Source organism: Salmo salar, chromosome ssa17 (genome assembly GCF_905237065.1).
Source record: "Salmo salar chromosome ssa17, Ssal_v3.1, whole genome shotgun sequence".
Classification (NCBI taxonomy): domain Eukaryota; kingdom Metazoa; phylum Chordata; class Actinopteri; order Salmoniformes; family Salmonidae; genus Salmo; species Salmo salar.
The window spans coordinates 78,740,904-78,755,109 of record NC_059458.1 but is presented as its reverse complement, the minus strand read 5'-3'; the positions used below and the strand labels follow the sequence as shown (position 1 = coordinate 78,755,109).

Genomic DNA, 14,206 nt, shown 5'->3' with positions numbered 1-14,206 from the left:
TTTTTTTTTAGCCTCAGATCCAGGATCATCAAATTGTATTGGTCACATGTCCCTAATACAACGATGTAGACAGTGAAATGCTTACTGACAGGCCTCGTTATGTATTCCTTGGTATAGTCTCTACCCTCAGCTGATGTAGAGAGGTTATGAGTAAACACAAAGTTAAAACAGCCAATAACCTGGACCTGATGTTACTGCTCCCTTCCTTATCCTGTCAGGCTGGGTCACAAATGGCTTCCTATTCCCTATATAGTGCATTGCTTTTGAGTGGGAAGAAACGTTAACCTTTTTCAGGACGCTCTCTTATCTGTTTCAACAAAATGACCATCAGTCTGATGTCCCCCACTGAGAGGCAGTCCTTCCATCAGTCTGATGTCCCCCACTGAGAGGCAGTCCTTCCGTCAGTCTGATGTCCCCCACTGAGAGGCAGTCCTTCCGTCAGTCTGATGTCCCCCACTGAGAGGCAGTCCTTCCGTCAGTCTGATGTCCCCCACTGAGAGGCAGTCCTTCCGTCAGTCTGATGTCCCCCACTGAGAGGCAGTCCTTCCGTCAGTCTGATGTCCCCCACTGAGAGACAGTCCTTCCGTCAGTCTGATGTCCCCCACTGAGAGGCAGTCCTTCCGTCAGTCTGATGTCCCCCACTGAGAGACAGTCCTTCCGTCAGTCTGATGTCCCCCACTGAGAGGCAGTCCTTCCGTCAGTCTGATGTCCCCCACTGAGAGGCAGTCCTTCCGTCAATCTGATGTCCCCCACTGAGAGGCAGTCCTTCCTGAAGGAACTGAGAAATGGAACCTTAACAGTATGGATTTGGACGTAGCTGCTGTTGACTTGAGCTTCATGTGCAGGAGTATAGCTTATACACTGACTACAGGTTTATATGTATAGATATATAACTATAGGTTTATATGTATAGATATATAAAGCTATAGGTTTATATGTATAGATACAGTTGAAGTCGGAAGTTTACATACACCTTAGCCAAATACATTTAAATGCAGTTTTTCCCAATTCCTGACATTTAATCCTAGTAAAAATTCCCTGTTTCAGGTCAGTTAGGATCACCACTTTATTTTAAGAATGTGAAATGTCAGAATAATAGAGAATTATTTATTTTAGCTTTTATTTCTTTCATCACATTCCCAGTGGGTCAGAAGTTTACATACACTCAATTAGTATTTGGTAGCATTGCCTTTAAATTGTTTAAGTTGGGTCAAGCGTTTTGGGTAGCCTTCCACAAGCTTCCTACAATAAGTTGGGTGAATTTTGGCCCATTCCTGCTGACAGAGCTGGTGTAATGGAGTCAGGTTTGTAGGCCTCATTGCTCGCATACACTTTTTCAGTTCTGCCCACACATTTTCTATAGGATTGAGGTAAGGGCTTTGTGATGGCCACTCCAATACCTTGATTTTTCTGTCCGTAAAGCCATTTTTCCACAACTTTGGAAGTATGCTTGGGGTCATTGTCCATTTGCGACCAAGCTTTAAATTCTTGACTGATGTCTTGAGATGTTGCTTCAATATATCCACATAATTTTCCTTCTCATGATGCCATCTATTTTGTGAAGTGCACCAGTACCTCCTGCAGCAAAGCACCCCCACAATATGATGCTGCCACCCCCGTGTTTCACGGTTGGGATGGTGTTCTTCGGCTTGCTAGCCTCCCCCTTTTTCTTCCAAACATAACGATGGTCATTATGGCCAAACGGTTCCATTTTTGTTTCATCAGACCAGAGGACATTTCTCCAAAAAGTACAATCTTTGTCCCCATGTGCAGTTGCAAACCGTAGTCTGGCTTTTTTATGGCAGTTTTGGAGCAGTGGCTTCTTCCTTGCTGAGCGGCCTTTCAGGTTATGTCGATATAGGACTTGTTTTACTGTGGGTATAGATACTTTTGTACCTGTTTCCTCCAGCATCTTCACAAGGTCCATTGCTGTTGTTCTGGGATTGATTTGCACTTTTCGCACCAAAGTACGTTCATCTCTAGGAGACAGAACACGTCTCCTTCCTGAGCGGTATGACGGCTGCGTGGTCCCATGGTGTTTATACTTGCATACTGTTGTTTGTACAGATTAACGTGGTACCTTCAGGCATTTGGAAATTGCTCCCAAGGATGAATCAGACTTGTGGAGGTTTTTTCTGAGGTCTTGGCTGATTTCTTTTGATTTTCCCATGATGTCAAGCAAAGAGGCACTGAGTTTGAAGGTAGGCCTTGAAGTACATCCACAGGTACACCTCCAATTGACTCAGGCTAATTGACATCATTTATCAGAAGCTTCTAAAGCAATCACATTTTCTGGAATTTTCCAAGCTGTTTAAATGCACAGTCAACTTAGTGTATGTAAACTTCTGACCCACTGGAATTGTGATGCAGTGAATTATAAGTGAAATAATCTGTCTGTAAACAATTGTTGGAAAAATTACTTTTGTTATGCACAAAGTAATGTCCTAACCAACTTGCCAAAACTAGTTTGTTAACAAGACATTTGTGGAGTGGTTGAAAAACAAGTTTTAATGACTCCAACCTAAGTGTATGTAAACTTCTGGCTTCAACTGTATATAAAGCTCAGTATTTCATGCTCTTGAGAGTTACGGTGTGATGAGGTATGGTAAATAATCCATCTATGGAAAAATGCCCAAATAAAGAGGTCAATTTCTGCCTGAATTAATGCTGTCATTCATGATCCCTCTAGTGCAGGGATAGGCACATTTGATGGGGGCCACAAAAAATCTGAACACAACATGAGGGGCCGCAGTGGGTCTGCGTACCCAGATATGCAGCCAGAGCCGGCCCTAGCCTTTTGGGGGCCCTATCCATACCCGGACATGCAGCCAGAGCTGGCCCTAGCCTTTTGGGGGCCCTATCCATACCCAGACATGCAGCCAGAGCCAGCCCTACTCATTTTGGGGGCCCTATCCATACCCGGACATGTAGCCAGAGCCGGCCCTAGCCTTTTGGGGGCCCTATCCATACCCGGACATGCAGCCAGAGCCGATGTTGTTGCAGTTACAAGTGTGTGACCATGGTTGTGTTTGGCCTCCAAGCGGCAGGCCAGTACCATAATGCTACCCTCCAAGCGGCAGGCCAGTACCATAATTCTACCCTCCAAGCAGCAGGCCAGTACCATAATGCTACCTTCCAAGCAGCAGGCCAGTTCCATAATGCTACCTTCCAAGCAGCTGGCCAGTTCCATAATGCTACCCTCCAAGCAGCAGGCCAGTACCATAATGCTACCTTCCAAGCAGCAGGCCAGTTCCATAATGCTACCTTCCAAGCGGCAGGCCAGTTCCATAATGCTACCTTCCAAGCAGCAGGCCAGTACCATAATTCTACCCTCCAAGCAGCAGGCCAGTTCCATAATGCTGCCCTCCAAGCAGCAGGCCAGTACCGTAATTCTACCCTCCAAGCAGCAGGCCAATACTCACCAATCGTTCTAAAGATGGTAAAAGACGTGCCGATTCTCTTCAAAAAACCAAACCTTTGCTGTGTTAACTGACTGCAGTGAGCCTCATAACCCAACATCGATAATACGTTCAGTTGATGAAAACCAAACCTTTAAAGATCACGTTCATCATAGAAAATCAATTTCTGCAAAGGTCACTAGCTACTCAACACTAAACGACTGGTCCGTGTCTGTTCACTTTTATAGTCCTAACAAGTACATCTATCAGCACGTATACGTGTCAAAGATGGCAGGGACACCCCACATCATCAAAATAATAATGTTTTATTGTCACATACACCAGATAGGTCAGTGAAATGTGTGGTTTTACAGGGTTTAGCCATAGTAGTATGGTACCCCTGGAGCAAATGAGGATTAAGTGCCTTGCTCAAGGGCACATTGTCTGCTCAAGTATTCGAACCAGCAACTTTTTAGTTACTGAACCAACACTTTAACCGCTAGGCTACATGCCACTTCAGAATCAGAAATTAACTTCTGTAAAGTTACTCAACGTATGCCTCACTTGTCCCCATTTTGTTGCTGATCAGATGAAAATGGTGTCTAATGTTCCACGCTAGCAAGTAAGCTAATTAATTAATTAACGTGAAGGGTCAATTAGAGGGCTGCTAATAAGCTTTGGAAGGTTGAAGGGTAATTTAGTTAGCTCATTAAGGAGGAGAAAACTGGAGTGGACACCTCAGGTTGTGTCCCCATTCTCCACCGTTCTCCTGAAGTATGCAGGTTTACACTGGTATACACACTTCCAGGGGAAGGATGGTCAATTCGGACGTAGCCTTTGACTCCGTTGAGGTCCTTGGACTTACTTCATTCTGCCATTTACCAGTAGGGAGCAGTGGTCATCAGTAAATATTATAGATTAAAACCAAACAACATTTCTGAACTGGTTTTATTTAACCACTAGGCTACCTGGGGCGGCAGGTAGCCTAGTGGTTACAACATTGAGCCAGTAACCGAAAGGTTGTTGGATCGAATCCCCGAGCTGACAAGGTAAAAATCTGTTATTCTGCCCTTGAACAGGGCAGTTAACCCACTGTTCCCGGTAGTCCATCATTGTAAATAAGAATTTGTTCTTAACTGACTTGCCTAGTTAAATAAAGGTACAAATTATTTCTCTCCAAACAACACTTATCTCTGAAACTGCAAAAAATAAAAAAATAAACAATGACAGAAAGACTATCAGGTATTTAGGTCCCACTTCATTGGATAGTTCCCTGTAAATGGTCTATATATGCTGGAACTAACAACAACAGCTCAATGCTTGGTGAGTGTGTGCTCTGTGTGGATTATGTGAGGGAGCTAATGATTGTAGTGTCTGGAATGTGTGTGATGCTGGTGTGGCCTGTTAGGAGAGCTCTCCTCTGGGAGACATCACAGTAGGAGGTGGTTAGACCCTCTGGTGTGGCCTGTTAGGAGAGCTCTCCTCTGGGAGACATCACAGTAGGAGGTGGTTAGACCCTCTGGTGTGGCCTGTTAGGAGAGCTCTCCTCTGGGAGACATCACAGTAGGAGGTGGTTAGACCCTCTGGTGTGGCCTGTTAGGAGAGCTCTCCTCTGGGAGACATCACAGTAGGAGGTGGTTAGTCCCTCTGGTGTGGTCTGTTAGGAGAGCTCTCCTCTGGGAGACATCACAGTAGGAGGTGGTTAGTCCCTCTGGTGTGGCCTGTTAGGAGAGCTCTCCTCTGGGAGACATCACAGTAGGAGGTGGTTAGACCCTCTGGTGTGGCCTGTTAGGAGAGCTCTCCTCTGGGAGACATCACAGTAGGAGGTGGTTAGTCCCTCTGGTGTGGCCTGTTAGGAGAGCTCTCCTCTGGGAGACATCACAGTAGGAGGTGGTTAGACCCTCTGGTGTGGCCTGTTAGGAGAGCTCTCCTCTGGGAGACATCACAGTAGGAGGTGGTTAGACCCTCTGGTGTGGTCTGTTAGGAGAGCTCTCCTCTGGGAGACATCACAGTAGGAGGTGGTTAGTCCCTCTGGTGTGGTCTGTTAGGAGAGCTCTCCTCTGGGAGACATCACAGTAGGAGGTGGTTAGTCCCTCTGGTGTGGCCTGTTAGGAGAGCTCTCCTCTGGGAGACATCACAGTAGGAGGTGGTTAGTCCCTCTGGTGTGGCCTGTTAGGAGAGCTCTCCTCTGGGAGACATCACAGTAGGAGGTGGTTAGACCCTCTGGTGTGGCCTGTTAGGAGATACTTTCTACATTGTCCAGGCTGGTCCTCTCTGTTATCTCCTCTTCTACGCTGGTCCTCTCTGTTATCTCCTCTTCTACAGTATCCAGGTTGGTCCTCTCTGTTATCTCCTCTTCTACAGTATCCAGGCTGGTCCTCTCTGTTATCTCCTCTTCTACATTGTTCAGGCTGGTCCTCTCTGTTATCTCCTCTTCTACAGTATCCAGTCTGGTCCTCTCTGTTATCTCCTCTTCTACATTGTCCAGGCTGGTCCTCTCTCTTATCTCCTCTTCTACATTGTTCAGGCTGGTCCTCTCTGTTACTTCCTCTTCTACTAGAAAGGAGGTAACAGAGAGGACCAGCCTGGTAGGTAACAGAAGTATGCAGGCTGGTCCTCTCAGTCCCTCTCTGTGTCTGTGCTGACAGGAATGTTCACAGTCCACTGAGCCTCGTCTAAAGCCGTGTTTCTCAACCCTCCCTTCGGGGTCTCCCAGACGTTTCACAATGTTGTTGTAGTTCTCAACAAGCTCACCTGATTCACCTATTCAAGGGCTTGGTGATTAGTTGACAAGTTGAATCAGGTGGGGGTCCCCGATGCAACTAGAGTTTAATACAGTGGGGGAAAAAAGTATTTAGTCAGCCACCAATTGTGCAAGTTCTCCCACTTAAAAAGATGAGAGGCCTGTAATTTTCATCATAGGTACACGTCAACTATGACAGACAAAATTTTAAAAAAAATCCAGAAAATTACATTGTAGGATTTTTAATGAATTTATTTGCAAATTATGGTGGAAAATAAGTATTTGGTCAATAACAAAAGTCTATCTCAATACTTTGTTATATACCCTTTGTTGGCAATGACACAGGTCAAACGTTTTCTGTAAGTCTTCACAAGGTTTTCACACGCTGTTGCTGGTATTTTGGCCCATTCCGCCATGCAGATCTCCTCTAGAGCAGTGATGTTTTGGGGCTGTCGCTGGGCAACACTGACTTTCAACTCCCTCCAAAGATTTTCTATGGGGTTGAGATCTGGAGACTGGCTAGGCCACACCAGGACCTTGAAATGCTTCTTACGAAGCCACTCCTTTGTTGCCCGGGCGGTGTGTTTGGGATCATTGTCATGCTGAAAGACCCAGCCATGTTTCATCTTCAATGCCCTTGCTGATGGAAGGAGGTTTTCACTCAAAATCTTACGATACATGGCCCCATTCATTCTTTCCTTTACACGGATCAGTCGTCCTGGTCTCTTTGCAGAAAAACAGCCACAAAGCATGATGTTTCCACCCCCATGCTTCACAGTAGGTATGGTGTTCTTTGGATGCAACTCAGCATTCTTTGTCCTCCAAACACGACGAGTTGAGTTTTTACCAAAAAGTTAGATTTTGGTTTCATCTGACATTCTCCCAATCCTCTTCTGGATCATCCAAATGCTCTCTAGCAAACTTCAGACGGGCCTGGACATGTACTGGCTTAAGCAGGGGGACACGTCTGGCATTGCAGGATTTGAGTCCCTGGCGGCGTAGTGTATTACTGATGGTAGGCTTTGTTACTTTTGTCCTAGCTCTCTGCAGGTCATTCACTAGGTCCCCCCGTGTGGTTCTGGGATTTTTGCTCACCGTTCTTGTGATAATTTTGACCCCACGGGGTGAGATCTTGCGTGGAGCCTCAGATCGAGGGAGATTATCAGTGGTCTTGTATGTCTTCCATTTCCTAATAATTGCTCCCACAGTTGATTTCTTCAAACCAAGCTGCTTACCTATTGCAGATTCAGTCTTCCCAGCCTGGTGCAGGTCTACAATTTTGTTTCTGGTGTCCTTTGACAGCTCTTTGGTCTTGGCCATAGTGGAGTTTGGAGTGTGACTGTTTGAGGTTGTGGACAGGTGTCTTTTATACTGATAACAAGTTCAAACAGGTGCCATTAATACAGGTAACGAGTGGAGGACAGAGGAGCCTCTTAAAGAAGAAGTTACAGGTCTGTGAGAGCCAGAAATCTTGCTTGTTTGTAGGTGACCAAATACTTATTTTCCACCATAATTTGCAAATAAATTCATTAAAAATCCTACAATGTCATTTTCTGGATATTTTTTTCTCATTTTGTCTGTCATAGTTGACGTGTACCTATGATGAAAATTACAGGCCTCTCTCATCTTTTTAAGTGGGAGAACTTGCACAATTGGTGGCTGACTAAATACTTTTTTCCCCCACTGTATCTAATCACAAACACAGGGCTCAACTCACATATCTCTCAAACACAGGGCTCAACTTACATATCTCTCAAACACAGGGCTCAACTTACATATCTCTCAAACACAGGGCTCAACTTACATATCTCTCAAACACAGGGCTCAACTTACATATCTCTCAAACACAGGGCTCAACTACATATCTCTCAAACACAGGGCTCAACTTAGATATCTCTCAAACACAGGGCTCAACTTACAGATCTCTCAAACACAGGGCTCAAATCACAGATCTCTCAAACACAGGGCTCAAATCACAGATCTCTCAAACACAGGGCTCGGCTCAAAGGTCTCTCAAACACAGGGCTCAACTCACAGGTCTCCTCTCAAACACAGGGCTCAACTCACAGGTCTCCTCTCAAACACAGGGCTCAACTCACAGGTCTCCTCTCAAACACAGGACTCAACTCACAGGTCTCCTCTCAAACACAGTGCTCAACTCACAGGTCTCCTCTCAAACACAGGGCTCAACTCACAGGTCTCTTCTCAAACACAGGACTCAACTCACAGGTCTCCTCTCAAACACAGGGCTCAACTCACAGGTCTCTTCTCAAACACAGGACTCAACTCACAGGTCTCCTCTCAAACACAGGGCTCAACTCACAGGTTTCCTATCAAACACAGGGCTCAACTCACAGATCTCTCAAGCACATATCTCTCAAACACAGGGCTAAATTCACAGATCTCTCAAACACAGGGGTAAACTCACAGATCTCTCAAACACAGGGCTCAACTCAGGATACCAGTCCGAGGAAATAAGTTCATAGTTTAGGTAATGTTTTGTTCTGTTAATCAGTGATAATGGTATACCTGGAAAAAAAGCACATACTGTAAGGGCAAAATCATTTCAACCCTCAAGGTAAAATCCTATAAATCTAGATGATGGTAGCCTAAATCTACTCTGATGCAATCAACTGTGGTAATGTCTTACAGTAATAGGTCTAACAGGTCACACTACGTCTGTTATATCAGGTTCACCTCACAGCGTTACAGTACTGAGTACTCCCTGTATTACTCAGAAACTCACTCATGAATAATTAGAATAGAGAGTCCCTTTGGAATGGACTTTAGACTGAGTGGTCCCTGTTCCTTCAGACGGAGTGGTCCCTGTTCCTTCAGACGGAGTAGTCCCTGTTCCTTCGGACGGAGTGGTCCCTGTTCCTTCGGACGGAGTGGTCCCTGTTCCTTCGGACGGAGTGGTCCCTGTTCCTTCGGACGGAGTGGTCCCTGTTCCTTCGGACGGAGTAGTCCCTGTTCCTTCGGACGGAGTGGTCCCTGTTCCTTTGGACGGAGTGGTCCCTGTTCCTTCGGACGGAGCGGTCCCTGTTCCTTCGGACGGAGCGGTCCCTGTTCCTTTAGACGGAGTGGTCCCTGTTCCTTTAGACGGAGTGGTCCCTGTTCCTTTAGACGGAGTGCTCCCTGTTCCTTTAGACGGAGTGGTCCCTGTTCCTTCGGACGGAGCGGTCCCTGTTCCTTCGGACGGAGCGGTCCCTGTTCCTTCGGACGGAGCGGTCCCTGTTCCTTCAGACTGAGTCGTCCCTGTTTTGTGTGGGGTCTTATTAAAGGAGTACAGCCAGCCCCTAGCCCTGATATGGCTAGCTTAGGATGTCATAGACAGCTACACTCTTAGGGGGAAAAAAAGGTTCCAAAAGTTTTATTTGGCTGTCCCCATAGAAGAACCAATCAGCAGCAGTGGGGTGGCTTAATAACTGGGACTTTAGAGCTGACCTATCCCCTCAGTGTTAGTTCACGGTGTTCTCTGCAAGAGGTAGGAGGGGGCAGGCAGCAAGAGCCTCAACACTTTACCTCCCACTATCCACCCTGCTCAACGGCTGACATGACCAGCACTCAGGTACGTCTCACTACTGAACTTTACACAGTAACTTAACTCAGTGTCTTTAAGGTAGATGTATGCTATAGCTTTATTCTGCAGAAATGCTAAGCACATTTCAGGTTGTTCTTCAACTCAAGAAAGAGCTTTGTCACACGCCAGACATCTGATTTTGTCTGAATACTCAGAATTATCATGAGGTTATAGGCAGCATTTCCTAGTTCATGTGAGGGTTAAGGACCACTTGAAATGACTTGACGGAGTATTTTCAAGGTTGTGTTTTGGGAGAGAGACGGGAGAGGACCAGATACAACCGGTTATTTCATGGCAAATTTTAAACTTAATCAACAATTTACCTTTAAAAACACAAACTGGGTTAATTTAAAAGACTTCTCTTGAATCAGTTTGTCAGATTAACACCCAAGCAATCATTAAACATGTTTTCCTCTGCCCAGAGCTGGAATTAATGCAGCAAAATGCTATTTATATGCAAATAGCTTTCCGCACTAATAGAATCTTACCGGTGCTGCTGGCTTGGGTTGAAAGAATGAATAATTACCACAACAAAAAGACTCATTCTAATGAATAGGAATGTTTAGATTAATTCTCAGTTTGGAAACGTAATTTAAAGGTTTTTAAGCTATTTTCTGTCTCCCGGCTCTTCTACAGTAGATATGAGGACAACAGCAGCATCCTGAGCTGACAAAGAAACACTTCATGGAAGGAACAAGAGGCTGGTGAGTGTGTTTCCAATATATATAAATTGATGCAAAAAAAGTTTGAAGTTATGAGTTTGTATATCTCTGAAGAAGTTGTCCAATATCAGGATTGGATATTCGTTGACGATAAACAACGTTTCTTTATCTCTAGGGAAGTTGTACACACACTACACAATATCAGGATTGGATATTCGTTGATGCTGCAGACAGTTTCAAGTTGTGACATTGTTTATTTCTAGAAAAGTTGTACAACGTAGCTTCATAGGTACCAACGATATATATATATATAACCCTGTTTCCTTGTCCATTCTGAGGAAACATTCATGTCTCTTGTGGACAGGCCCTCTGATCAGCAGTACTTCCTTAAGATGCACCTCCCCAGGATCAAGAAGAGAACCCAGTCACCCCACAGAGAGACCGTTTCCCCTGTCCTCTCATACTACTCAGAGCCAGCCTACCTGCAGCACCGTAAGGTAAAGTACAGGAAGCAGCAGCTAGTAAGTCATCTTCATACAGATACTATCCTCTCTTCTAACACTCTGGAATAGGGTTTAGGGAAAGCACAGACTTCTTGAAATGATCAATACACAGTGGTTGATTGTTAGATCTCAAATTGACCCCCAGTCTTCGACCCTCTACGCCCTTCCTGTAGATCTGGAAAGGTCAGATAGGGTTTTCAGACAGAGCATCATATGAACACAACCCCCACCCCCACTGTGTTTTCATTTTGTTCAGGATGTGACTAGAGATCTGGCCCCGCTGCCTGGTGGAACGAGAAGAGGAGCGCTGGAGGAGGAAGACCAGGAAGAGACGCTGAGCCTACGGAGCATGCCCAGTATGAGAAGCACCCTGAGTCACGCCTCAAAGGTGAAAAGGTCACGGGGGTTCCCGAAGAGACACACCATCCCCGAGCTCAGACTGCCCCCTGTTACTAAGATTCATCCTGACCCCAGGTACTTCCTCACTTCTTTTATTGACATGTTTCTATCAAGACCACTCCTCGACATGCAACACTTCCTGTCCCTGAGGGAAAATGCTTTGGATTGAACTGGAGTCTATATAACCCCATGTCTATATGAGTCAATATAACCCCATGTCTATATGAGTCTATATAACCCCATGTCTATATGAGTCTATATAACCCCATGTCTATATGAGTCTATATAACCCCATGTCTATATGAGTCAATATAACCCCATGTCTATATGAGTCAATATAACCCCATGTCTATATGAGTCTATATAACCCCATGTCTATATGAGTCTATATAACCCCATGTCTATATGAGTCTATATAACCCCATGTCTATATAACCCCATGTCTATATGAGTCTATATAACCCCATGTCTATATGAGTCTATATAACCCCATGTCTATATAACCCCATGTCTATATGAGTCAATATAACCCCATGTCTATATGAGTCTATATAACCCCATGTCTATATGAGTCTATATAACCCCATGTCTATATGAGTCTATATAACCCCATGTCTATATGAGTCTATATAACCCCATGTCTATATGAGTCTATATAACCCCATGTCTATATGAGTCTATATAACCCCATGTCTATATGAGTCAATATTACCCCATGTCTATATGAGTCAATATAACCCCATGTCTATATGAGTCAATATAACCCCATGTCTATATGAGTCTATATAACCCCATGTCTATATGAGTCTATATAACCCCATGTCTATATGAGTCTATATAACCCCATGTCTATATGGTCTTATAACCCCATGTCTATATGAGTCTATATAACCCCATGTCTATATGAGTCAATATAACCCCATGTCTATATGAGTCAATATAACCCCATGTCTATATGAGTCTATATAACCCCATGTCTATATGAGTCTATATAACCCCATGTCTATATGAGTCTATATAACCCCATGTCTATATAACCCCATGTCTATATGAGTCAATATTACCCCATGTCTATATGAGTCAATATAACCCTATGTCTATATGAGTCTATATAACCCCATGTCTATATGAGTCAATATAACCCCATGTCTATATGAGTCAATATAACCCCATGTCTATATGAGTCTATATAACCCCATGTCTATATAACCCCATGTCTATATGAGTCAATATAACCCCATGTCTATATGAGTCTATATAACCCCATGTCTATATAACCCCATGTCTATATGAGTCTATATAACCCCATGTCTATATGAGTCAATATAACCCCATGTCTATATGTGTCAATATAACCCCATGTCTATATGAGTCAATATAACCCCATGTCTATATGAGTCTATATAACCCCATGTCTATATGAGTCAATATAACCCCATGTCTATATGAGTCTATATAACCCCATGTCTATATGAGTCAATATAACCCCATGTCTATATGAGTCAATATAACCCCATGTCTATATGAGTCAATATAACCCCATGTCTATATGAGTCAATATAACCCCATGTCTATATGAGTCTATATAACCCCATGTCTATATGAGTCTATATAACCCCATGTCTATATGAGTCTATATAACCCCATGTCTATATGAGTCTATATAACCCCATGTCTATATGAGTCTATATAACCCCATGTCTATATGAGTCAATATAACCCCATGTCTATATGAGTCAATATAACCCCATGTCTATACACTTAGTATACCAAACATTAGGAACACCTTAATATTGAGTTGCACCCCTCCCCCTTTTGCACTCAGAACAGCCTCAATTAGTCGGGGCATGGACTCTACAAGGTGTGAAAAGCATTCCACAGGGATGCTGGCCCATGTTGACTCTGATGCTTCCTACAGTTGTGTCCAGTTGGCTGGATGTCCTTCGGGTGGTGGACCATTCTTGATACACACAGGAAACTGTTGAGTGTGTAAAAACCCAGCAGCGTTGCAGATCTTGACACCAACCGGTGCACCTGGCACCTACTAACATACCCTGTTCAAAGGCACTAAAATATGTTATGTTGCCCATTCACCCTCTGAATGGCACACATACACAATCCATGTCTCAAAGCTTAAAAATCCTTCTTATACCTGTCTCCTCGCTTTCATCTACACTGATTGAAGTAGACTTAACGTGTGACATCAATAAGGGATCATAACTTTCAGCTGGATTGACCTGGTCAGTCTACAGTATGTAATGGAAAGAGCAGGTGTTCCTAATGTTTTAATACTCAGTGGATGTGTCTTTGTTTGTCATAGAGCCAGTCTGGAATTGAGGGGAACTGGCTACCTGGGATGTTCCAGACTTCCACCCATCATCAAATCTACCAGAACCCATGAGCCTCTGCACCAGGAGAGACCCCCAGGTCCAGCTGGGTACAGGTTCGATACCTTTCTCCATGTAGGTTCTAACTAATTACTAACAACCCAATGCGAGGGAGAGGAGCTACTCACACAGTAAATCTACAGGGGCGTCAGGACACACCCCTGGGGGACCCCGCCTCAGTACTGCTAATAATGGAGTCTCACGCTTCTCCCTCCCCAGGTATAGTCTACATACAGCAATCATCCCTCCCCAGGTATAGTCTACATACAGCAATCATCCCTCCCCAGGTATAGTCTACATACAGCAATCATCCCTCCCCAGGTATAGTCTACATTCATACAGCAATCATCCCTCCCCAGGTATAGTCTACATACAGCAATCATCCCTCCCCAGGTATAGTCTACGTACAGCAATCATCCCTCCCCAGGTATAGTCTACATTCATACAGCAATCATCCCTCCCCAGGTATAGTCTACATTCATTCATACATACATACATACATACATGCATACATACATACATACATACATA

General features: G+C 44.4%; 1 protein-coding gene across 2 annotated transcripts in view; it reads left to right on the top strand.

Moving 5' to 3' along the window:
- The first annotated feature begins 7,862 nt into the window (after nt 1-7,862).
- LOC106591365 (uncharacterized) overlaps nt 7,863-14,206 on the top strand; it is an 11,918-nt gene continuing 5,574 nt past the window's right edge. The window contains exons 1-5 of one of the 2 annotated variants that reach the window (XM_045700202.1): nt 7,863-9,712; nt 10,364-10,428; nt 10,751-10,883; nt 11,146-11,363; nt 13,609-13,731. In XM_045700202.1, coding sequence (XP_045556158.1) covers nt 10,409-10,428; nt 10,751-10,883; nt 11,146-11,363; nt 13,609-13,731 — 494 coding nt within the window. In that variant the 5' untranslated portion in view covers nt 7,863-9,712; nt 10,364-10,408. Of the gene's footprint in view, nt 9,713-10,360; nt 10,429-10,750; nt 10,884-11,145; nt 11,364-13,608; nt 13,732-14,206 lie in introns of both variants that reach the window. The other variant, XM_045700201.1, reaches the window with a different exon arrangement.